At 38.2% G+C, this 26,410-nt stretch overlaps 1 protein-coding gene across 2 annotated transcripts in view; it reads left to right on the top strand.

The window, feature by feature from the left end:
- The window catches only part of ADAMTSL1 (ADAMTS like 1), a 207,596-nt gene that overhangs the window by 77,454 nt on the left and 103,732 nt on the right, over positions 1-26,410 (top strand). For both annotated transcript variants that reach the window (XM_085326227.1, XM_085326228.1), the window contains 5 exons: positions 4,489-4,600; positions 6,306-6,444; positions 16,719-16,769; positions 22,750-22,954; positions 24,232-24,379. In XM_085326227.1, coding sequence (XP_085182353.1) covers positions 4,489-4,600; positions 6,306-6,444; positions 16,719-16,769; positions 22,750-22,954; positions 24,232-24,379 — 655 coding nt within the window. The remainder of the gene's footprint in view (positions 1-4,488; positions 4,601-6,305; positions 6,445-16,718; positions 16,770-22,749; positions 22,955-24,231; positions 24,380-26,410) is intronic.

Below are 26,410 nucleotides of genomic sequence, written 5' to 3'. Positions count from 1 at the left end.
AATTTCTTGTGACTAAAAACCACAATAATCTTGTTTCTATGATAAAATTGAAAACTGCTATTTTTCCATGTTTAAATTTCGTTTTACTAATTGTGAAATCATTGGATATAGTTGTAAAAAGATGTAGTACCTTATTGATGTCTGAAACAGAAGCCTAAACTCCAATAAAAATGCAGTTGTTTTTAACAACTTAATTTTGTTAGTCAGTAGGAAAATTTGAAAGAAAACAAAGATTAGTTTCTGGATAGCAAAAAGGAAATTATCAGCTGAGAGATCACAGACCATTGCCCTGTATGGAATGCAGAGCATTTGGAAGATAATACCTGCAGAAGAAAAGGGGAGGGGAAAAAAAGGCTTAATAGTCCATAAAATCAAAATCTATTGAGTTTGCTATTGTTTTCRTTCAGAATATTTATGTGTTATTTCCCAGGATCATCTTCTGAAGGCATCACTGAAGATGAGGATGAGAGACCAGAAGTACAGTGTTCATGTTTTGTGAAAAATATTCTTCCTCAGTAACTGAGTACTTCTGGGGTTATGTTGTTTCAATCACATCACTTTCAGAAATGTATTTAGGGCATAGGATGAAGTATTACATTCTAGAACAAGCATGATGATTGATGGAAGGGAGGAGTATTGTTTGTGCTGATTATGAAAAYGAGTGTCCATTTTTCCCAATTAGTAGGTCATAATAAGTTGATGTTTTGAGTTTGTAAGGATAAGGAATTGTTTGAAGACTAGGACAGAAGATTCTAGGAGAATTCTCTCATAGTATACTGTTCTGTGTATGTTGCAGTGGTTCAAAGATTTTATGTATATGTTCATATATATTCAGGTAGGGAATGGTATCTGATACCAGAGTGCACAGTCAGGGCTCTTCCCTTTTGTCTGGCAGTAACTCTGTACAAGGGGCTAGTGTAGCTTGCTCAAAGGTGCATGCTCTTATTTTGGGAGCATGTCACTGGCGGTGAAATGTCCTTCTGTAGATGAGGTGCATGTTATGGTTGGCATCTGTAGAACAGATACAGTAGAACCTTTTTTGGTATATTTGGGATTGCCCTTGATTTTCTGGAGCTCTTCCTAGTTTCAGAAGTTTCTGCTTCTGTTGCCTTTGGTAGTTGGCTATGTGCAGCTTGTAATACCTCTTGTAGTTGATAAAATGGATTTCCCTGCTGCCAACTATCCTATCCAATTCATTGCAATGATTTTCAGTCTGGTTCTTCCCTTGGGGACAGCAAGGGGATTTAAGAAAAGATTCAGATCTTCTAGCTTTCTATTTTGACCTTGTGAGGAATTTAGTTTGAATACTTTAGTAGTCATCCTAGTAATCTAAAGGAGCACAGCTCTATCAAAGTTTAGTCGTCTCTTTTGGTAAGTAGGTTTGATTTGAGGATGTTTTGCATATCACCTAGTAAACTGATGGTATGTAATGTAATTTCCTGGCGATTTCTATGGCTGATTTAGATGTTGAATTGAGGAGTTCCATCTGTCTTTCATTTAAAAATAACTGCAGAAGCCAGATGACCCAACACAGGACTCTCACAGTCAAGGGATATGAATCCAGTATGACAGTCCACATGTTTCCTGGAGCTCAAAGGCAAAGATCCTCCTAGGGCTGCAAGGGAATTAAAAAGCAAGTTCAAAAAATCATATTCTGGTTCTGGTTTAGGTGGTACACTTCTTTCTAAGTAATAAAAATAATAAAAAAAAAATCCTCCAGTCAGCAATTAGTATTGAAAAGACAGTTAACTTTTGGTGGAGTCTTACTCTTTCTGAGACTGTTGATCTCCTTTTGGTCTTTTTTTTTAGCCACCAAGTAGGGAGCACTGTTGCCATGTTCTGAATGCTTCCAAATTCCCCAGAGACGTAGAGAAAGTCAAGGATGCTCCCAGAGAGGTTGCAATGCACAGAGCAGGGCTGAACTGTCGTTACCTTCTCTTGACACACTTAGAATTTTATTTACAAGARGTGAATGACTGCTATTTTCTCCATACAGTTGCAAGAAAGATGCAGAAAAATTAGAGACTTCTTCTAGGGACTGTTGTAAAAGATTCTTAAGTATTGAAGATGTCTCTGAAGCACTGCTATTTCTTATAACTAGCAGAGTGTTGGAGAAGGGACTGCCAAGCATGGCAAGAGTCAGAAATGTCACTATACTGCAGATGTGAATATTTCTGTAGGTGAAAGTTGGCCCCACGTGGCAAAAACAGTATTTTCTCCTGGATCAAGATCTTAGCTTTAACAAGCTTTTAACAAACAAAATCAAAAAACATTTTTGCTGCCTGGAATCACTGTATATTGGTTCTTCTTGTGCTTATAGTACTCCTTAAAAAAATAAACAGTACTGTGTCTGCTTATTTCACCTTGCTTGTTTTGTATGACCTTAGTCATGGCTGTGGCTCATTGTAATTCTATCCCACCTATGTTGTTATCATGACTGTATGAATAACTTCCATTTTAGGCTGGAAGAGACTTTACCTGTCTTTTCTGTGTGTCAAAACAGATAATTCTGCAGACACACAGGAATTGTCTACAGGGAAGGGGTTCTTATCTCCTCCTGATATTTTATGTGATTTTTTTTCCCTCCTATTCCTCTTATAGTAGGCTCTGTATGAGCTCTTGATCTGTTCATCGTGATTTACCAAAGACCACACTGCTGAGTAGACCTTTTGCTTTTCAGAATCTCTGAGAGTCTCTAGAACTAAAGAGGAAGAGCAGAGTTCTCCATAGTGAATTCTTTTTCTGCACAGTCGGATCAGGAACCTCCCTCAATGGCTTCCAGCACAATAAAACATTTTCCCAGGAGTATGTGAGGCTTTCATGAGCTAGGAAAGATCTTTCTGAAGTGTGTGATTAATGTACCATCCCTACATGAGGAATTAGATATCCTCTTTCTGACATACGGATCCAAACGRTATTAATCTGTGCAAAAGGCCTCCCTTTTGCTGAAGAAGCTGTATTTCTACAGCTGTATTCTTTWTCCTGGTGGGAATTTACATCACTGTTTACTCTAATTAGAAAAAGGCAGCCTTAGTCTCAGAGGGCCAGGTCTCTTACATCCCTGAACATATCCTCTGGCATTTTTGCCTTCCTCCTTCTCTTCAAGTGTTTCTGTTATTTATAATGTTGCTCTCCATGAACTGGGGAAAACACAACAAACAACCAGATTACTCTGTTCAACAAAATTTGTCATATTTTTGCTTCTGTTTTTTAGTCTAATATTTTCTCTTTGAGGGTATCTCTCAGTGTCTGGAAAGAGAGAGGAAAGGATGGATTGAAAAATAATATTTCCAAAATGGGCGTCTAGAAAACATGGGAAGGGAAAAAGAAGGCAGTGTTGAAACATTTTAAGCTGGTCTGAAAACAGGAAAGGAACAATCACTTTTCAGAATAGTAATACTTGCTTTTCAGAGTAGGAGTACTTGGAATAGGACTTAGAGAAGGATGCATCTTTCCTGGTTGTGACTTGTCAGTTTTCCATCCRTCCATGTGCATCATGTCATTGATGCAGAGATGCCCAAGCAACACCARTACACCATGTCCTAGGAAGAACAATCAACGAGGAGAAGCCTATAGCAGCATTCTTGATCCTCCCTTGCCAGGTGCTCATGGAAGGGGCTAGAGGTAAGGACAAGGATTCTCTTGTGGAGATTTTGAAGTCTCCATGACTATATTAAACAGTAGAGCTATCAAAGGAGGGCTTTTTTTCCTGAGCCAGATACAAAAGGATCAACTTCAGTAGAGTAAAGGTCTCTTTCCATATTGCACTGCTTGCACTACAAAGTCTGGCTTAAACTAGGAAATCCATCCAGCATGCAAAGTACCCAAAGCATTGTGAAGCTCAGATGGCTTAAAAGTGACCAGTATTTACACACTTTCAAGACCTTTCCATACATTCCCTTAGATTCAGGCAAGAGACCAGGCCTATGACAGAAAGGAGGATTTTTAGAGCCAAAATGAAGTGAACAAAGACTCCAGATACCACAGAGAAGTATGAGACCTCACCTCAGAAACAAAGAAGTCCTGAATTAGAACTATTATAGTTTGTAGTTTTCACAGCACAGCCTCCTATTTTTTATCCTTGCCTGTCTGTATAGTATACATGGTCTTGGAAGGTGCCTGGGAATGTTAAGGATCTAACATCCTTTGGAATATGACAGGGAGAGACAGTAGGTAGGTGGAGTAAAAATCAACCCATACCTGTTGTCTCCAGTATTCAGTATCCAGTATTCATCTCTTCATTATTTCAGAACATCCTCTGTAAAACAGTGTTAACTATGCCCCCAGCAGTTTATTCCACTATAACTTCTGGTGTGAGTTTTGGTATTACTGCCACAAGCCTACACATTATTTTGTGCATCTCATTTTTGTGTTACAAAGTAGTTTTGGCATTTCTTGTAGTGTCCGATATCTGCGAGATACTTATGGCAAAGTGTTTCTAGCTGGTATTTATGTCAGGTTCACCTTCTGGTATTACATCTTTTTCAGATCCGTTATGCTGGTGCAACCGACAGTTCAGTTCAGTTTATCTTCTATCAGCCAATCATTCACCGATGGAGAGAAACTGATTTTTTCCCTTGTTCAGCATCCTGTGGAGGAGGTAATGAATTACCACTGTATTCCATAAAGAGTTATCTGCATACAGGATCTGTCCCAACTCCTAGACTGGGATTTGGATCTTTGGGCAAAATTTGAACATGAGCGTAATTATATAAAAATGAAAGGAAGGACATAGTAACAGCTGTATTGTCTGTGGGTTTTTTAACAGCACAGCAAGCTCTGTGCTTAGTGTCTGAGATACACATGGCTGCATTTAATGCTATAGCTAGCAAGCACGAAGACTTTCAGCCCTGGGCCTGATGGGATTTGGGCCTGCTTTAAAATCACAAAATGTCTCATTTCTCCATTCCTCCTACTCGCCATCTGTAACTTTACTCTTCTAAAGTGAAGCTGAGTGTAAACAGTTTTTACTGTCTATGAAATTCTGGCCTTTGGTTTCTTTTTATCCTTTAGGCTTCTGTGTTTGTATTTGATGATATTGATTTGTTTCTCACTACATGTGATTTAAGACAGGAAAATTCATGTTTCTTAAATGTATACTAGTTCCTGTTTAGCATTTTGAGGGTATCTGAAGAAGATACCATTTAATAGGATTCATACAAAGTTTTGCATTAAATTTTAGTCCACTTCTGACAGGCTGCAATGGTGTGGGTATTGTTTTGCTGATGCTAATGAAATGCAGAAGTCATCAACATCAGTGACTGATCATCTTTTTTTCAATTTTTTACCAATTTAAGCTACATTAACAGCATATATAAAAGGTGAAAGACAATTTACTTTTGTCAGCAAATGGTAATAGTACATAATGATATTACCATGACTTAGCTTTGTGTGTGATGATTTTTCTTGGGAAGTAAAGCAAATTTACTGCTATGACTTTCTATCTATTTTTTCTGCTCCTCATTTGGACAATATAATAAGATGTAAGAGAGAAATAAATCTTTGTAGGTAAATCTGTAAAAAAAAAAAAAAAAAAAAATGTGACAGCCCCTTTTGGAGAAGCACCAGTATTGTGAAAGAGGGGGTGTGTGCACAGGTGCTGCTCTTGTGATGAGCCATGGGAGGAGAGATAAAGAAAAGATAATTTCTGACTGAAAAGTAGGGCAAACATTTGCATGGTAGGAGCTTGAAGTGTGACAGATTTCACCCACTACCACACACAAAGAGGCATGGCTTCTAATATCTGATGATATGTCCTGTGTGTATCTGTGAATTCTCTGGACACATTTTCTAGGGAATGTGACCTTAGAAAATTAGTCCTAACATGTAATTAATCTTTTTTTTTTTTTTTCCTGAGTCATGTAATTCAGTTGTAATCCCATCAGATCAGGACTACCTTTTACTGTGTTTATGTGCAGCATCTATTATGAATGTTATTGTTAAAACAGACATTAAGTAATAGCAACAGACATGTGAATTCTGAATTATATTCTCCTGTGTCACTGCAGTTTTCAAAAATTTCTGGAACGTAGATACTTTTGTTGGTTGTTGGCATATATGTAGGTTTTTCAGGCCTGCTGATCAGATATAGACACATTTTGTAGAGCTGATGGTGAAGTAATTTTGAAGATTTATAGGGCACCCAGGTTTTTTTATAAATTATTATTTTAATCTCAGCTATAAAACAGTAGCTGTATTGATGTTTTCGGTAAGCTTTCTATAAAACCAGGACTTAGATGTAATTCAACAAGAGAGAAGAAGAACAAGAACAAATCATGTATTTTTGCTTTCATTGGCTATTGCAGGTTATCAACTGACATCTGCTGAATGTTTTGATCTGAGAAACAACCGGGTAGTAGCTGATCAGTACTGTCACTATTATCCTGAAAATATCAAGCCAAAGCCAAAACTTCAGGAGTGTAATCTGGATCCTTGTCCTGCAAGGTCAGTCGGTTCTAACTTTCAAAGAGACCAGGCTCTGAATGAGTAAAATGGAACAGGTTTACTCGTAGGTAAAACGGAGAGGAATACTCCTCTCACTATTTCTTCTACTCTAATGTAGCTTATAGAGTAATTGACTTTTTCTCATAATGAGGATGTACTKTGTAGAAAAATGGTTTATATTTAGCCCCTGCATGTTGCAACTATTGCATTTGAAATGGTTGTTTCTTCCCTCCAGATTATGTTTTGCCTCATTAAGCATGATAAAGTATGAGAAAACAAATTACCCATGATAACATCCCATGGTCAACACATGTCTCTTAATTGTCAGTGAGATATGAAAAAATATCTCTGGGAAAAAAATTTTGTTGGAAATTGGTTGCCATCACAATCAGAGACATTATTTTTATGGTTTTTWTATTTTCTCCTTGATGAAAAGCTTACTTGCAGTCATGGCAGCTTGTAAAAATATGATACCTTGCACAGAAGATTACTCTCTACAGCCCTGGTAAATGTGCTTCCTCAGAAGGTTAATGATAAAAATAGAAAGATCATAGAGCTACATCTCCAGCATATCAGAGGAGGAGCAAATAAAACCACAAAATGGACCTGTTCCTGTGTTGCAGTGATTCCCCTAAACTTCAGCAGAAATTAGGCCATAACCGCTCATAAGCCAGAACCTCTTGGTCCTCTTGCATGATTTTACTAAAAAAAATTTTGCAGGCAGCCCAGTAAGCATGCATAGAAGGATTCTCTAAAACCAATTTATTCACCTGTTCCTTTGCCTATGGAGTGGTTTTGTACAAAATTTGATCAAGCAACTTCATATAACTGTCACCTAGAAGTTAGTGTGGCCTTTCAGATTGCTGGAGGGCACCAGAGAAAAAAAGTTGTCCTAGACTGGAGAAGAAGAAGGCTGTTTTTAGGAGCTGTGGGACTATATATCATTTGCCAAAGCTAATCACTTTCCAAACCAAGAGTACTGGCTTTAAGCAAGGTAAGCAAAATAGTCCAAGCTCAAGATGGTTTTTACCTTTCATCTTCTGAAAAGTTATCATAAATATTCTTCGACTATTCATACCTGAAATTAACACTCAAGTTTCTGCATCACTGATGACACACTGAACCTAAGCGTATGGCAGTTTATATTCCTTCACTCCAGTAAATTGATTCAGTAAATACATTAAACAGAACATGTTTAATTACTTTGGTTACCTAAATGTACTAAGATTTGGTTTAGAATCTTTAATATAATAAAAATCTTGCAATTTTTCCTCAGTGATTTTCTCAAGTGACAAAATCTGTTTCTTTGAATTTCTGTTTGTATATTTCAAAACAAAAGTCAGTGAAGTAGAGGCTAGGTCTGATCAAATGAGAGACATAAATATGAATGTATCAGGGACAGAGATCATAGAGAAATGCAAAGTGCAATAGAGCCTAACTTTTAGATCCATCTCTTAGTTACAAATGAGAAATTAATCCTATTTATCTGTTGTTTTTTTAAAATACAGTTCTGGGTCAAATATGTAATTTATACTCTGAAATTTATACTATGTATATTTTCCATGCTTTCCCCAATAATTTTAAATGTCATATGTGTAAATCGTAAGACTGCATGGCACATGAGAGGGAAAAGAAAAAAAATAGCTGCTGGACAGATATCAGGAAGTATTTTTGTTTTATATAAGGCATAACAAGGCAAAGTTGTTGATACAAAGATCTTAAGGGGAAGGAGAGTCATTTAGAAGTACAGCTATGCTGTACCATGGTACAGGCAGTAACAGAAAGGAATTGGCTTTTTGGAAATATATTCATAGAATGCCAAAGTATAAATGATTATTTTCAAAAGTGCCTTTGTTAAAGAGTTCAAAAATGAACAACACAGAAACAAAACCAAAGGAAATCTGTGGTAACTTCTGGAATCTTTATACTTTCTTTGGGTCATGAAAAGGGCAGGTGAATCAGAAAATGGTGGTTAGGAGTGTGAGGATGTTATCTCAGCTCTCCAATGTGTTTGCTGTGTGACTGTGTGTTGCTCTGCTCCTCCAGTATGAAATGCAYGTTATAATTTTTTCCTGAATAAAACAGTTTCAGTGAAGCACAGGTGATTAATGGTTGATATTGTCCATACTATAAGACAATGATTGCCACCAAAAATAATTGTAGAAGTACACAGTGGCACCGAATAAAGAAACAAAGAGGAGTTACTTTAGGAGTGTTTATATTTAAATTTTTGGCAAAGGGTGAATATCAACCTGAGAGAAAAGATAAAATGAATATTAGAAGTATTATTTAGGCCTGCAGTTAGTCGCCACTTCAGGCATAGTGCATAGAAACTTTTTGCCTTATTTCCCCCATTTTGGCAATATTTAGTAGTATTGTCATTTTGAGTAGCAAAAAGAGCTTAGACTGAATGAATGTCGAAAATGAATCAACTTTTCACAAATGCAATTTCTTACATATTCAGAAGAGAAGCAGTGTGTGAAAGATTATAAGTCCAATGTCCGGTCCAAATCTTCTGTCTGGCAAAATCCAACATTCAGATTTGAAGTCCTAAATTGGTTATGAATCTTTTAACTATCCAAGATTTCGAAAGATGGAAGTTTAGAAGAAGGTTTTATTCAGTACCATCCTGCCTAATATCTTCTAATGAAAGGTGAATGGCATTTTTTTCTGCTTTGAGAAAAGTCTGTTTAGACTCCAACTTAACTGGGTGTGCTAAGCACCTATATAGGACATCTCTGAGGAGATAGAAACTGAACATACTGCTCATGCTTTAATAATTCAAAGGCATTCCTCCAAAAATCAATTTATGAAAACATACAAAAGACTTTTTTCCAGCCATTGTTCCAAGATAATCTCTAGAGAAACATCAGTGCTGCATCTAGATTTCATATAGAGTTCTTAGGTGGCATTCTCAGCTGCACTGTTCTCTATCTTTTATGAATCTCATCATTTTTTGTGCCATGACTTTCTCTGCAGTATGTTGCTAYGGAGCTCTCCAACTCACAGAAGGAGATGTCAATGCTGCGCAAAGACTTCTGTTCATAATTGCTGTGTAAAGGTATATTCAGCAAAGATTTTAACTTCACCCCAAAGTGAAGTTACATACCATCTTGAAAACTTCATACTAGCAAGTTTCTAACATGTATGTTCTTTTTACTACTTTGCCAATAATACCAGTTTAATCTACAGTGGCAAAATCCTGAAATTTGCCTAGAGCTTTGTCTATATGCCAGCTGCCATAAATGATGTTAGTTCTTATGGAAAGTTTTTGGAAAAATCCGTAGTTTGAGCAAGGCTTTCAACATGCAGATWCCTGAAAGAATTCACAGACATGCATGGTTTATAGAATCTTCCAGCAAAATTACAATCTCTTGTTTCTCCCCATCAAAAATTTTCCTTTGGAGTTCTGATTTTGGTGATTGCCACCAAAAATAATTGTAGAAGTACACAGAGGCATTGAATAAAGAAACAAAAAGGAGTTACTTTAGGAGTGTTTATATTAAAATTTTTGGCAAAGGGTGAATATCAGCCCGAGAGAAAAGGTAAATGAGTATTAGAAGAATTATTTAGGCCTTCTGAGTGATGGTGGAGGGAAACGTGAGCAAAAATAAATTTAACATTAGATAAAATCATCCCTTTTTAGTTGGTAGCTAATTTAACATCTGCGATGCTGTACAATGCAGCACAAGTCAGAATGCATAAAAGACCACTAAAATGGTTTGACTACTCAGCATAACCCTGAGAACTGAGAACCTGCTTCATAGAATGAGTTTTAAGTGATCTTAAAGTTCAATACACTTACTGATAGGAAAGTCTAATCATTTCCTGGGCTACAGTGATATGTGCATGATAAACTTCTGTGCATTTCATTCAAGGGAAAGGAAAAATAGCAATTAATAAGTCTATATGATTAAAATGATAACAGAAAATCTTAATTAATAACAGAATTCTCCTCACTTCATTAGAGATTGACAGCTGATATGTGAAATTGCCCAAGGCAAACTTTTTAGCTTGTTATCAATTTCTTTAAATCTATTAAAGTTGATAGAACTTATCAGACAAGTATCACAGTAGAGCTGTATTTCTATTTTCACCACATTCTTTCTTGAGAGATTAATAGGATTAGAATGCTGAAAAGACAGTCTTATTTACACAGTAGCAGCCATAAATCTGCAGCAATGAAAGGGTCTTGGGATGCAATGACTCTTGACTCTTTTATTGTTATTGCCCTCAAGTGGTAGATATAATAGATTTAAACTCTTTTTTGAACACTCTTTTATATAAAATATCCCATAGTTAACTAGTGATACTGAGTTTTTTGACAACAGCCCAGCTTTTTGAATGAATTAGGACACAAGTCATGCTACTGCCCTTTCCTGATCTCTGCCTCAGGCAAATGGTCATTTTCCTGGCTTTGGTCATTTTTACTTAAGTTCTTAATTTGTTGCAGAGTGTGGAGAAAGGATTTCTGCCTTGTGGTGTTCTCTGAACTTTGCTTGCCTCTGATAGCCAGGGGCTGGTCTGTTTCCACAGCCAATCTCATCCATATGAATGATTCTAAAGATAGAAAGAATCGTAAGCGAGACAGCAATTCAGAGGGGAGATGAGACAATGGATTTTTTTTGCCTTCAAAACAGAAGTGAAAAAATGCTTTTGCAGCAGCATAGCTGAAGTTGTGTGTGGCAGAAAAGTGAGGCTGATATTGGTGAAAAGTGTGCTGCCTGCAGCTGAGAGTCAAGTAATATAAGTTGTTCCAGTTGTAAATTAATGGAGGGCAATTTTTGAACAGTTCAGAAGTAACTGAGGAACTAAAAAGGCTGTTGGAGGAATGAGCTAAAATGATTCATTGTGCATGAGAAAGGGCAAAGAAGTTGTTTAGAAGGTCAAAAAGGATTCACAGCAGCAGGAAAGGAATCATCAGGGAATTTTTCAGGAAGAATGAATTGGAAATAGTCACACATTTGCATAGAAATGGCAGTACATATGTCTCCAGATACTGGAGGAGTAGGCAAAGAATGAGCTGATAGCAATGACATTATTCTGGTTGTTGTAAAAAAGGTCATTTGAGTTCAAGAGTACGATAAAGTTCAGCTGCAAATACTGCTAATGCTTGAAGAGGCAATTTTCTTCTCAAGTCAAATAGGTGAGAACTGGAACTGTTGGAAGGGGCAAATGGCATTTAAATTTAGTTATAAAATGATTCTTTTCAGAAGAGATAGGAATGATGGGTCAGGAAACATTAATCAGAGTGTTAAAAGTAGCTGAATAAATTCAACTTGAAGGGAATATTTTTCATTAAAGAAAGACATAAAGCTGAAAAGAAGCTATTGAGGTACGTCAGATAAATGCTGTAAGGTAGAAAAGTAGACTTTGTACTGCATTGGGGCATCAAATATGGATATCTGTCTGTCCAAGATGAAATTATGGGAGAGGTGGTGGGAGTCTACTTTAAATYCTAAAAGAAACCAAAACTGTAGGAAGTAGCAAATAGTAAGATGGTAAGTTACAGAGATATTTCACTGTTGAGATTTGCACTGGATGTTCAATTGTAAACATTTAGTACTAGAAAATAACAAATTTCAGTCCTTATATCATTCACTACTTATCCAAACCACCATAAAATATTAAACTGAATGAAAATGAGAAATGTTTGTGTCTTCCATTTTAATAGATTTTCAGAAACATTACAGCTCTGCTACAGGAAGAGAGTACTTTCACTACTTTAACCTTAGAACACCTATATCAAATCTTGTAAAGAAACAGTAAATCTAGCTCATTCATCCACATTTCAGATATGTTTCCTTAAAAATACGCTTTTTCCATTTCTGAAATGAGTCTTTAGCAGTCTATAGTAATCATAAGTAAGCTACGCATTTCTTAGAATTTGAAGTCAATACCACAAAGTCAGTGTCATTTATTACAAAGATGAAATACTGCTATGCTGAAGCTGTTTAAATTTGTGAAGCTTTCTGGAGGCTGGCTGAGAAATATAACTTTCTCAGTCTTTTGTATTGTTTAAGTAGGTTATTAAAGTACCCAGTGACAGTCCATTTTGAAACTTTTTAGATAGGAGACATTGACTTTTATTGATTTGTAGAGCTACATGCATACATAAAARCACTGAACACAGAGTACACAATAGTTCTTCAAGGTTCTTCAAATCAGGTTTCACAGTGATGGGGTGCAAGGTATGCGTGATATGACTGCATATATTTCAGGATTAAGTGTTGTGAACCAGAAACCACAAATGGAATTCATACTGCTAGCGTAGTTTAGAATTAGGATTCTATTATATGCAATAGTAGACAATGTTGCCTGAAAGTATATTGTTACTATGAGTATGACAGAAACAATGATATTTTACAGAGTAACACATGAAAAAAAACTGTTAACAGAGCCTTTTTAAGGGTTTTGTTATCTATTTTTCAGGGCAGAAAGTGTTCTTGTAGTAAAAGGTGATTGATAATGTCATACAGCGATGTCTTCCTAAAGCACTTTGACGTGAGAGTGTAGTATCACATACTGCCTTTGTGTCAGGATTTGCAGTGATAAATTGGGGACTTCCTCATAAGCCTGTCTTCTAGTAATAACTGTCGCTCTCTGGAGAATTATGACTCATATACATATGTTTTATGTGATTAACTTTTCCCATCTTCCAATTATTTTCTTTCAGTCAATTAATTAACTGTCCACAGCCAGCTTAAGCTACTTCAACTTTTTATTATTATTATATTTATCAATTGTTATTAATATCCTAGATGTACTTCATATCATTACATAGAAGACATAGTCCCTGCCCCACAGACTGGTTTTTCTCAAGTCATACAGATTTCAGGGAAGGCCTAAGTCTTTGCTGTGCAAGTCCCCAAAAGGAAAGAGTTGTAACAGCTCCAGCTACCTGGAAGTGCAATGCTTAGCCTGCAGCATGACAGGTAGAACCCCCACAAGGAAACAAAAACAACAACAAAAGTGAAGACTGTGAGCCCAAGGGGTGTGAGTAGTGCGTGGAGGCTACAGATCGGGACTACAGAGAACAACAACCCTCAAATGCTCGTGCTGCTTCGAGGCCAGGCCGTTTGTCCTTGGATCTCACTAGAGAAAAGCCACGAACACCAAGAGCTGAGAAGATCTGGTGCATTGCCTGTGGGAGAGTCATCAGAGAGTTAAGGGAGGAAACTGCCTGAGATGTTCAGTTGCGCTAAGAACTAGTTTATGGAGGAAAAGGAAAGGAAGACAACAACAAAATTTACAAGTAACACTGCTGTGGGCACTGGTCCCAGGGGAACCAGAACATGTGAAGAGATAGCAGGCTGCTGTGGGGCACACCTAACTCTGGCATCTGCAATTCTCTTTCCAGCTGGACATATGCCTTGGGAAAGCAATTGTATTGAAGCTGCCAGCATTCAGGAAGAAAACAAACCCATCTACAGGGTGTATAAAACAGCTTGCTGATTTGAGAAACATGAGCTTTCAGACGCATGAGACGAAAAAGCTCTCCAAAATAATATGCTTTGTGCCACTTGTTCCTGCAAAAGCAGTTTTGTTCTCAGTGTTGTGTAAGTTTTGTTTGCTACTCCCACAACAGCCACAAATTTCAGTGTACTAGAGGAAKAGTTGTTTGCCCTTTCCATTTAGCACATCATCTTACAGCATCCTCTTTGCATTATTTGAGCGATGTACAGTGAACAAAACCCAAGTCCTAGTTCTCCTCTGTTTTTTTGTAACGTTATGATGGATTATTAGGCACATGCAATCTAAGTCTTTCTTATCAGTTAGAAAATACAGGATTCACCAAAGCAATCTCAAAGTTGATTTCTAAACRATTTACTTAGGTTTGCTTTTTTTGTGCATGGAAAACACTAGACTAAATAGCAGCTGCTGTTAATGGTATAATGACTATCTACTCATCTGTTGTTTATTCAAGTTGATTTTTGAAAGTCAGAATTTTATCATTATTCATCAATGGCAAAAGAAAAAAAGTTTTCAAAGTTAAATGTTGCCTGAGATAAGTACTTTCATTTTAAAATATCATACGGGAGATCTATGGTCAGGCATCATGTTTCTCTATGTACTTATAAGACTTGTCTTTTAGGGGACCATTATCTTATCATGGCAGAATCAGTCTTTGGCAGACTTTCACAAATATTCAGGAATTATACGAATAATTCCGTGGAGCTTTTAATTGTTTACAGACATGCAATTTATGGATATAAAATTCTTTGAGTCAGATCTTTCCAATGACTATATTAATTTGGTCCCTTTTTAGTGTGTTGCAGATGGTGTGTAAASTTCATCACAGTGTTTGGATATGAGTTAGTTATTTCCATTGGAATGGCCTTGAATTTTCTGCATTCTAATGCAAGTAGCAGCAGAAGACCAAGAATCAAGGAATTATGCATACGGATTATGCTTATTAGTAAGGAACTATTTCTTACTTTGAGTGAAAAACAGATTTGGAAATCTTTTCCTTTCTTAGGTAGTAGCAACTTAGGTAGTATAATTATTTTATTTCTGAACTAGGTTTATTAATCTTTTTCCCACCAATTCCTCAGCAAATTGGTGAGATGGAAAGTGACTTCAGAGTGGAACTTCAGCATCAGTGGTAGAAGAGTCTGAAAAATAGCACGTATTCCCAAAAGCACAAGCAAAAAAGACTCAAAAAAGTCTCCTTCTGACTTCTTAAAATATACTGCCAAGTTTTTCAAACCTTTGTAGCCATTTGTCAGTCAAGCTACGTCTGGAAAGTCTTGCTCATTGGTTGTACTCTTAAGTGTGGTCTTCATTTGTTTGTCTTCATTTCCAAAGTTTCCCAATACCAGAACTGTGTTTTATGAATTGTTAGATTTTGCAACGGCAGGCAGCTCTATGTACATGTGGACACACACAGCCATGCACAGGGCTCCTGTGACTGCAGCGCTTACTAACCAGCAGGGAGCAGTCCTGTCCCCATCACACACGCTCTTTTGGCTTCAGCATCATTAGCTGGAAAATTCCAGCACACTAATCTAGCACTGACTCTTTAGCCTGAGCATGACAAGACTCCTTTAAATGTTGAGAGCATTGTTCAGTGAACTATGTTGAGGATGGAGAATACTTTTTCCCTTCCCCCTCTGCTTTTTCCTGCTTACAGAAACCCTCAGCAGGACACCTATGCACATCTCATCTGCACAAGGCTCTGAACAGCTACCTTCATCTTTTTCAATCAGTTTCTTCTGTACCTTACTTGAGTTAGGAGAGAGAGGATTTTTTTTTAGTGTGAATGGCATTAACCCTTTCATGGCCCTGTCCCTCTACCCCCTCAAAGTCCTCTATTGCACAGTGGTGCTGACGAAGCTGGTAAACAAGGCACTTTAGGATCATCTGTTTGATACTAGTTGACATGCCAGACAACTGGGTAGAGATGGGTACAGAGTTACCTTGGGTCAGAGGGTATGAAATCCCAGGCTACCATTTTACTGAGACAATGTTGTTGCCAATACATCAAATGATAGCCATCTCATACATAACTGTCATAATACTCACTAAAAAATTACTAGTTATGTTCTTCATTGTTGCCTATTATAACCTTTAGATGATATATTCTGTAGATGTTATAATGATATCATCCTATCCAAGCTAGTTGGTCACCACAATGCCAAAAAGACCTCTTCTGTCCAGCTACTTTTCCAGAAAAGTCCAAATAAAGAGGCAGGTTCTGAAGATGAATGGAATTTGACTGCTTAAGATGGTGAGACATGAATTGCAGATTTAAATTCTTGCAGTGGGATGCCCTCAGTTTCTAATCCCAACTCCTGTAAAAGCAGACGTTGTATCCGAAGGGCAGAAACAACCATATTATACTTTGAGAATGGTTTTATCTAGAGCTCTCTGAAGCTGACAGAAGTTCTCTTACTGTCTTCAGTGACTCTGAAAGAGAAAATACTACATATAGGAAAGCTTATTTTTATGGGAGATAGTCTCTTTGTCAATTTAAATAATATTTGGGCAGTTTATTTGGGTCATTTGTAACAGTGAATTGCTTTTAGTCAGACAGTAGTATCTTCATAAGAATAAAATATTAACTGATGGTTTATTCTTGGAATTACTTGCTAACAGTAGGATGGGAGCATATGTTTTGCTTTAAATGTACTAGCAATATAGGTAAAATATCCTTGTTTTGGAGTTTTCTTTGTGATACTGTGTAAAAAGAAAGTTGTATAATGTAATCATCTAGTGTTTATTTTATTGTGTGTACCTTCTACTCAGAGGGTTGGCATTATTATTCCTAACAGTGATGGATACAAGCAGATCATGCCCTATGACCTCTACCATCCCCTTCCTCGGTACGTAAAACAATCAACCAGATGCTAGGATTAACAAATTCATTTATTACTTTTTCCCTCATCTCCATGTTGCTGTTTTGCTCTAAAATGAAGATAATACATGCTTCATTTCTCTTGTGTTTAACTCGTTAGCAGATTAACCTGGAGATGCTCAAGTGCTAACCTGTTGTTATAAATTCTGCTGACTAGGAATTGAAATTATACCTTAGCTGAAGCACTAACACAGCTTCATTGAGTGCATAGTCTCTTTCTCTTTCTTTGCCTTTTTTTCCCTCCCTTTCTCTCACCTTTCCTTCTTCCTCCCTTCCCTCATCTCTGAATAGGACCGTAGCCTGAGGTTTGTAATGAGCTACTAGAGTCTTTCTGTCTCTCTGATGTTGTTTCTCTTGTTACAGAACATTGTGTGGCTTTGAATGTAGAATTGCAGACACTGCTCTTCCATTTTGTGCATTCGTGTCTGTTGCAAACAGATCACATGCTTTTAAATCATGAGGTTTTGGTTTTAAAAGGTGTTAGTGTTGAGGCCTTATCCAGAAAAAAAACGTTTTAACACCTTCTCTAGATGACTTACTCCTTTGGTTTCTCTAACAATTCAGATATCAGGAGTAGCAATAGGATCAGGACCTGGTGTATATTATTCTTTATCTCACAGTTAATGTCTTTAATGTAAGAGGATCCACTTGAGATGGATCTTATGACCTGGACAAAGGGACAGAATGCCTCCTCAGCAAGGTTGCTGATGATACCAAACTGGGAGAAGTGGCTGACACATCAGAAGGCTGTTCTGCCATTCAGAGAGACCTGGACAGGCTGGAGAGCTGGGCAGAGAGGAACCTCCTGAGGTTCAACAAGGGCAAGTGCAGRGTCCTGCACCTAGGGAGGAATAACACTGGGCACCAGTACAAGGTTGGGGCTGCCCTTCTGGAGAGCAGCTCTGCAGAGAAGGACCTGGGAGTGCTGGTGGATGACAAGTTGACCATGAGTCAGCAACGTGCCCTTGTGGCCGGGAAGGCCAATGGTCTCCTGGGGTGCATTAGCAAGAGTGTTGCCAGCAGGTGGAGGGAGGTGATCCTGCCTCTCTACGCAGCCCTGGGGAGGCATCCTGTTGAGTACTGTGTCCAGTTCTGTGCTCCCCAGTCCAAGAGAGATATGGAGCTACTGGAGAGAGTCCAGCACAGGGCTACAAAGATGATCAGAGGGCTGGAGCACCTGCCCTGTGAGGAACGGCTGTGGGAGCCGGGCCTCTTCAGCCTGGGGAAGGGAAGCCTGAGGGGGGATCTTATCAATGTGTACAAGTACCTGAAGGGAGGGTGTCAGGGGGACGGGGACAAAATCTTTTCAGTTGTCCCGTGTGACAGGACAAGAGGCAATGGGCAGAAATTGAAGCACAGGAAGTTCTGCCTGACCGTGAGGGGGAATTTCTTCCCTGTGAGAGTGACGGAGCCCTGGCACAGGTTGTCCAGAGAGGTTGTGGAGTCTCCTTCTCTGGAGATATTCAAGGCCTGCCTGGATGCAACCCTGTCTAACATGCTCTAGGTGACCCTGGTTCAGCAGGGGTGTTGGACTAGGTGATCTCCAGAGGTCCCTTCCAACGTTACAGATTCTATGATTCTATGAGATTCTCATTTAAATAATTATACAAGTAATTACTCAAACACCTGTGAATAAGAGAGATGGTGATCAAAAATGTTTGCTAGATGAAGGATCATAAGCATTTGGTTTTGAAACACTGCCTGGACATGCACTGTGCTTTGTTTCCTTCTTCATTAATCTATTGTAACACTGAGTCTCATATTCCTGAAAGAACCTTCCAGCTAATAAGTTAGTCTCTCTCACATTGCTGAGGAAATGATTTTTCTCAAACCATGAGTGGTTTGAGCTCATGAAGTGAGTTTTCTGTGTTTGAGTACACAAACACGGTCCATTCTTTGATTTGATAGAGGCTCTCCAGCCAAATCATGGACCTATCCCAAACGATGACTGAGAAACAAGGAAGAGAGGAATCTACTTGCCAAACACTGTAGCTCCTGTTCATGTTGGACCTCCTATCTATGTTTTATGTCATTTGGATTTATATGTGTAGGAGGTATACTTACCCTCCAGCAATGTTCAGTTTATATTTTCTGTGGATTAACTTCTTCTATTCCTTTGTAAATTCTTAAGAACACAGAGTCATTATCTTGTTAAATATTCATGAAATATGCTCTTAAAATACATTATTGCTTCTCATTCCTTTTTTCTGGAATACTTTTCTTCCCTCTGTTCTGTATTAAAAAGAACATAACTTCTAACCTCAAAAATTAAACCTCAGCTGATAAGGAGTATAGAAACCAGAATATTAATATGGAATTTAAGACTCTGCATTTGAATAAACCAAATTTTATTTCAATTGTCTGCAAAGGACGTGTATATTTTCGAAAGAGAGAAAGAGAGGGAATCACAGAATCACAGAATGTGTGAGGTTGGAAGGGACCTCAGGAGATCATCTAGTCCAACACTTCTCCTCTGGCAGGTCACCTAGAACACACTACCAGAATTGTGTCCAGACACCTTTTGAATATCTCCAAGGATGGAGACTCCACTGTCTCTCTGGGCAACCAGTTCCAGTACTCCACACTCGCAGGAAAATACTTTTTCTCATGTTCAGATGGATCTTTCTGTGTTTCAGTTTGTGCCTGTTGCCTCTTCTCCTGTCTCTGGGCACGACTGAGAAGAGTCTGGCCCCAGCCTTTCTACACCATCTCTTCAGATATTTGTACACATTCATCAAATCCACCCTGCCTCAATCTTTTCTTCTCCATGCTAAACAGACCCAGCATTTTTAGGCTGTCCTTATTCGAGGCTGTCTTCAGGAGGTCCAGTTCCTTAATCATCTTCGTAGCCCTTTACTGGACTTGCTTCAGAAGCTCTATGTCTTTCTTGAATTGGGGAGCCCAGAACTTGACACAGTACTGCAGATGAGATGTCCCCAGGGCTGAGCAGAGGGGCAGGATCACCTCCCATTAACTACTGGTAATGCTCTTGCTAATGCAACTCAGGATACCATCAACTTTCTTGGCCTCAAGGGCATGTTGCTGGCTCATAGTCAACTTGTTATCCACCAGCACTCCCAGGTCCTTCTCTGCAGAGCTGCTCTCCAGAAGGGCAGCCCCAACCTTGTACTGGTGCCAAGGGTTATTTCTCCGTAGGTGCAGGACTCTGCACTTGCCCTTGTTGAACCTCAGGAGGTTCCCCTCTGCTCAGCTCTCCAGCCTGTCCAGGTCTCTCTGAATGGCAGAACAGCCTTCTGATGTGTCAGCCACTTCTCCCAGCTTGGTATCATCAGCCAACTTGCTGAGGGTGCACTCTATCCCTTCATCTAGGTCATCCAGGAGAACAATTTGTCCTGGATAACAATTGTAGATCAAATTGTCAGCAGCACTCAGCAGTGGAAGGACTATATTTAAGCAAAAAGCATCCTGAGCTTGCCAGTGGACAGAGGTTTTTTCACAGCTGAAGAAAATCCAAAATAAAGGATCAACGTGCCCTGAGGTATTTGGCTTTCAGCAACCCTGAAAGGAAAAAAAATCCTTGGAAATGATCAAAGTTCTGGCTCTCAAACCATTCTGGGTTATGTTCTCACCATGTAACTGTCCCTTTACATTCACATTCCTAGTCACATTGTTCTCCTTTAAAGGCTCTTATCAGAAGCTCAGACTGCAGCTGCTGACTGGGACTTCTGTCTCCCTCTTTCTKTCTGTGGTTTCCCTTCTGCTGCCCTTTTTATTTCTCTTTCCCCACTCTTACATGCTCCTGTGAATGCCCAAATGGAGCTCAGGTCTTCTCCTTTTATCCCAGAAGGAGAAAGACATATGTATCATAGATATAGCTATAGATACAGCATGTCTGTATCATATATATAGATATAGATAGCATATGTATCTTCTCTAAACCTCAATGTTAGAGACAGCAGAGACTGAGCAGACCATGAGGCTGGCACTATAAAGGGTCACATCAAGGGGATAAAAACTGTATTTCCTCTGACTGTGCAGAATTTAAGCAAAAAAAATCCCCCCAAAAAACCCAAACAGGCCCCAGCTGTACTATCTTTTTGGAGAGAACTGGCTCCTAACATCAAGGACAGAGGATAGTAAGAAGCKCTCCAGGAGAAGTGGAGAGGAAATCTGAGATGGAATCCTAAGATTTCCCTAATATAATCTCTTTGCCTTGAAACTTATCCTGTGGAAGAATAGATAGGGTCAGTGGATATTCAGTCCACTCTTAGAGATCCCAGTTCTTGAAGTGTACCTTTTCCTTTCACGAATTCTCAGTTAACATAACACCCTTTGTCCATCACAAGGAACTGTGACTTCTGCTTTTAGAACAGTGTGACAGAGAAACTTTTTACTTTGTTATCTTATACCAACATAAAAACTGTGCACCAAATTGCATGCCTATGTTTAAGCTGCTCTGTATTGCTGAGATAACATTACATGTCTAGAAACTTGTCCCATAGATTCCATGGAATTCCAGACACAATACTTCTATGCATGGGAAAAGCCAGCAGAGGCTGTTTTTAGCAGCTCCTGATGTTAATGAGTTCTGAAGTGTAGTCTCTACATTTAGATTAGTGGTAATTAGAAACCTTACTTACCTGCTTGGAAGCTTGTTCTCAAGAGTCACAGGTAACATATTTGAACAAAAGACGTTGCTAGAAGTACCTATTTGTGACATCTGTGGCCTATACAGAGTCCACAGTGTGAATATGATGTGGTGCAAAAAAAGCTTTCAATTTTTGTTTATGGTGAGTTATAGAATTAATTGGTGGCTTTACCTCTCATATGTAGCTATCAACATCAGCCATTTCACACTGAGTTTTATGGCACTCTCAGGTATTATCCAAGAGTGGATAGTACCTAAATGTACCAGAGCTCATCAAAATAAGATAGGTGGATATGGAGAAAAATCAGAGGGAAAGAAAAACATTATTCATATTGCTTAATATTTTTTGTAATCCGTCAGAATTGCTTTAAAAAATTACTATTCTGCTGTAACTGAGAGAGAAAATCCTCACCTTTGGCTTTTTTTTTTYCCCTCTTGCCTGAATGAGGAGAGAGGTAAGGGGGTTTCCATGAAATTATAGCTAGAACTATACATATGTTTATGCTGTTAGACATATGTAAATCTGTACAGGAATATCCACACTGGCTCATGGCAGTGGACCTATACCTTTTCTATGACAACAACCACTAAATAAGAGAGGAAATTCCAAAATACTTTTTATGCACATGCATATGTACTCACATAAAAGGATACCTACACCATTGGGTATGCATCATTATATAAAAAAAARCATTCATGACTTGTCAGAACATAAACATTAGTCTGTTGGTTTTTTGTTACATTTTCTAATGGCACCTGTTCAGAAGAGATTGTTTCTGAATTCCTCTCACTGTCTCAACCGTAATCAAACAACGCCTGTGTGGTTTTTCCATCACAGATAATGTATCATATCAGTCATAGCCTCTTCTGCTCTTCTTTGAGAATTTCCTCCCTTTTTTTGTGTTATTCATTTGTGTCACCGAAAGGAAGGACTACTATTTCCTACAAAATTTTAGCAAAAGTGACATCAGCTTCAGAGTTCTTTGAGCTACTAGAAATTTTGGACAAATATGTCTTGAAATACGGCACAGTCTGAGGACATGACAATCCCATCAATTAATTAAATGGAATTAAGTTAAAAGTAATCATAATTTCTATGACAGAGGTCACTGTGTTAGTAGGAAAGAGATTTCTTGTTACTAATCTGTGACTTAAAGACAACAGCCAATGCTTTGATCTTGTAGCCGTTTATAAAAATATATAAATAACCTTTACTCAGATTAGTCACAAAAAATCTCCTGTAAATAACAGGTTATGCAGTTGGGGTTTAGGAGGAGGTGGGGGGGGTGAGAGGAATTCCTTTTGTTGAAGCTTCTGCTTTGTTTTGCTTTGTTCTCAGATGGGAAAGCACACCCTGGACTGCCTGTTCATCATCCTGTGGAGGGGGTATTCAAAGCCGCAGTGTCTCATGTGTGGAGGAAGACATTCAAGGGCATATCAGCCCTGTGGAAGAGTGGAAGTGCATGTACACTCTAAAGATGCCTGTTATCCAGCCTTGCAATGTATTTGACTGCCCAAACTGGCTTGCTCAGGAATGGTCTCCGGTAATTAGTTTAGTTTTGTTGATTTTCTATTTAATGCAGTAACTATACATCTTAGATTCAGAGACTAATGCCAATAGTTTAGTGAGCCTGCCATGTAGGAATGTTCTCTGTAGCTACTTTCCTTCCTCCTTATTATGACCTCGTTTTTAAACGATTTTATTTATCTAACTACAAAGTAAATATTCGGGAATAATATTAATAGCATTAACAAGATTAAAGGGAATGATGAAAAACAAATCACATCTGTCATGTTAATTAGTGATCCTCTAGAAACAATAAACTGGGAAAATAAATGAAATGCACAAAACAAAAGGAATAGGCTGTTCATGGACATGTAACATTATATATTTGTTATATCTCTTTAGCCATAAATTGAATATCATGAATTGCTGAGAATTGGCCAGAAATGTATAAAGCCAGGACTGGCTCTGCTGTTTAAGGGTTTTTGTTCCTCTAGCTTATCTGTTCCTGAGTTTGTTTTACTTTTCTATGAAARTTGATGTCTGGTAGCAAAATGTTATGCTTTTGTTCATAAAGACTTGATACTGATCCTAGTTTCTCATCACCTCAGTTTCTCAACAAGTAAAATGTTTTTTAAGAAAATGGAGATAACTCACCCACGGCTGAAGTGTTCTTATTAATTGTGAAGTGTTTAGTGATTTCCAGATGAAAGCTACTATCTAAGAGTAAAGACTGTGGTATCCCTAGTTCTCCCTACTTATTGGTAGTTTTGATTTCCTCCCATCCAGACACTCCTGAACCTTCTGTACAGGAGGAAAATGTGAGGTACCTCACCAAAAATAAATGAAAACAAAAAAGAACTTAAGGAAGTGTCTGAAGGAGGAAAGCCCAAATAGTTTCCCATTTTGTCTTTTGCCATATTCCAAAATAGCTGAATGCCACCCCTGCTAACCCATAAGCCCAAGCAGAGCAGAGTGGTTCTAGATGAAACTGACGAGGTGTTACTGAGCATATGCAATATGAGACAGATGGCCACCAGTCAAGCAGSCAATGCTGAGAATGACACTGCAAGAGAAATACAGCAACAGAATGTTCAAACCAAACAAATGTGCAGAGCAAAAGGGCTTTGCCTATGTGTCCATTTCATACCTTAGCCAAAACTACCTAATATTAGGAGTAATTTCTGATTAAGRTTGGGTGTTACTGCATCATGTGTTGCCCCACAATGGTCACATACTTCTGTTGAATATGCCCTTTTTATTTTCCACTTGTGACATACTGTGCTCGTTCCCTCATTTCTTCTCTTTTCCTTTCAGTGCACTGTGACCTGTGGGCAGGGACTCAGATACCGTGTGGTTCTTTGCATTGATCACAGAGGAATGCATACAGGAGGCTGTAGCCCTAAAACAAAGCCACACATAAAAGAAGAATGCATCATACCCACTCCTTGCTACAAACCCAAAGGTAACGAGATAGGAGTCTCAGAAATTTTTGCATWATAAGCACTGTTTCCATCTACACTGAATTCTAAATTTGTACCTTTAAGGTCTGCCATTCCTAACCCAGTTTGCCTTTTAGCAAGGCAGAGTGAATGCTAACTCTTTCCTCTTTTTCACAAACAGGATTTAAACTGTTAATTTGGATCCAGCAGTCTAAACAATCTCTAAATTTGAGCTTTGTGTAAGCAGGTTTAACCTCATTGACTATATCTGGGGTAAATCTGGCCCATTTTATTAAAGGAATTTAATGTATAAATAATATTTATGGTAGAGAAATGTAACTATAGGTTTAAAGAGCCTGCTCATAAGTTGGAAGCTTGAAATAAATCAAGTACTGTATCCCAGCAAGAAGTTTTTCCCTGCAAGGCTGCAAATTTCAACAGACTTTCAGACTTGAAGTATCTTGCAATGTACTCACTCAATACAGAATTGAGTGTTTCTTGACTTGGCCTCAGACAATAACATTGTGGTAGATTTCCCACATTTTGCTGAGAGGAGGAGAGAACACTTCTGCAGCACTATTTCTGCATGGCTGCTGTTTAGAGCTTCTCATGGGATAGAAAAGGTCCTGGAAAATGAATTAATGGGCAGAGGCCAGTTGCAGCAGTTACAGGTATYTGATGTTTCAGTTATCACTTGGTTATATAGATATATGTGTGTGTGTGGATATAAACTTTATTATATAAAAGTTGACTGATTTATGGAAATTTATGGGCTACAATAGGCAAGTTAACTTAGATTTCTCTAAATTGGAAATTTAAAACACATCATGAGAAGAACTTAATACCTTGCTGTAAAAAAGAATTGCTATCCTGATACATATTAAGAATATTTATTTTGAAGTCCTGTAAAATAAGAGTAACCTGTGACGTCTTGCTGATCCAAGACAGAAAAGCAAAATTTAGAATTTTAATTTCTATATTTCATGACCTCTAATGAATGAACTTGCCAAGTTTAAAGATTCCAGTTTATTTGGAACATGAGAATTCACTGTACCTGCCAGCCACCGAAGTGGTGAAACCCAGACACCTGGCCTCTGGGGAGTAATGGGTACGTTTACTCTGTGTATTGCTGGCCGACATGAGCTCACGCTGTTCATATTCCAAGCTGAAAAAAAGTCTAATGAATGTGTTAGCGTGATTCTGAGCCTCATTGCATATTTAGTGGGCTTGAGCATAGTCAGTTCACTGCATTTAAGTGGATTTGTTTGTTGTCTTCGGAGCACAGGTAAAGCAAGCTTCTGTCTGGCTGCTGTGTGTAGTGTGAGCTTAATGTGGTAAGACATCAGAAATGGGGTAGCACAAACCACTTAGAACTGGCTTCTGCTGAGGAAACTCAAGAATGATGCAAGATTATCTAGGAAAGTTTTGCTTACCTGCATCTGTTGACAAGTCTTTTCCAATGGGACTTCTCTGGGATCAAAGTTAATGACTTTTGGAAGCAGACTCTTGCATTAGTGTGTCAGCTTTATCCTAAATACATTCTTATACTGCCCCAGCTGTACATATGGAAGTCATGTCTGACAGTAGATGGCTATTTCTTTCTTCCATCTTCTCCCAAGTTGTACACAAAGCATATTRTTTTCCTTTGGATTATTTTTCTGGTTCAGTTTTAGTCCTCAGTTTGGCTCTGCAATTCTCCCTCTATAAAGCAAGGGGAGACCCATGTGCTGGCATAGCTGACTGAGTCATGTTTTCAGGGGAGAACTGAAGCAGATGACCTCTGGAAGTCTCTTCCAGTTCAAATTATTCTGATTCTGTGCTGAAAGATTGTCTGTTTATTTGGTGAATCTAGCATCATAAATTRAGGACAATAGCCATAGCAAAGAATCTCTCTTCTACCAAATGTTTTAATCTAACCTGCAGTTTTATTCTGAAATTGGACTACCATAAAGTAAATGAACAATGGTCCCAGCTGACTGAAGGAGCAAGACAAAAATGTAGAAGTGTTTCCCTGGAACTATCTTATAAAAGGAGAGGATTTCCATTAATCCTTA

Source organism: Rhea americana, unplaced genomic scaffold (genome assembly GCF_003343005.1).
Source record: "Rhea americana isolate MKP2758 unplaced genomic scaffold, rheAme1 scaffold_129, whole genome shotgun sequence".
NCBI lineage: Eukaryota > Metazoa > Chordata > Aves > Rheiformes > Rheidae > Rhea > Rhea americana.
This window is presented reverse-complemented; position numbering and strand designations above follow the sequence as displayed.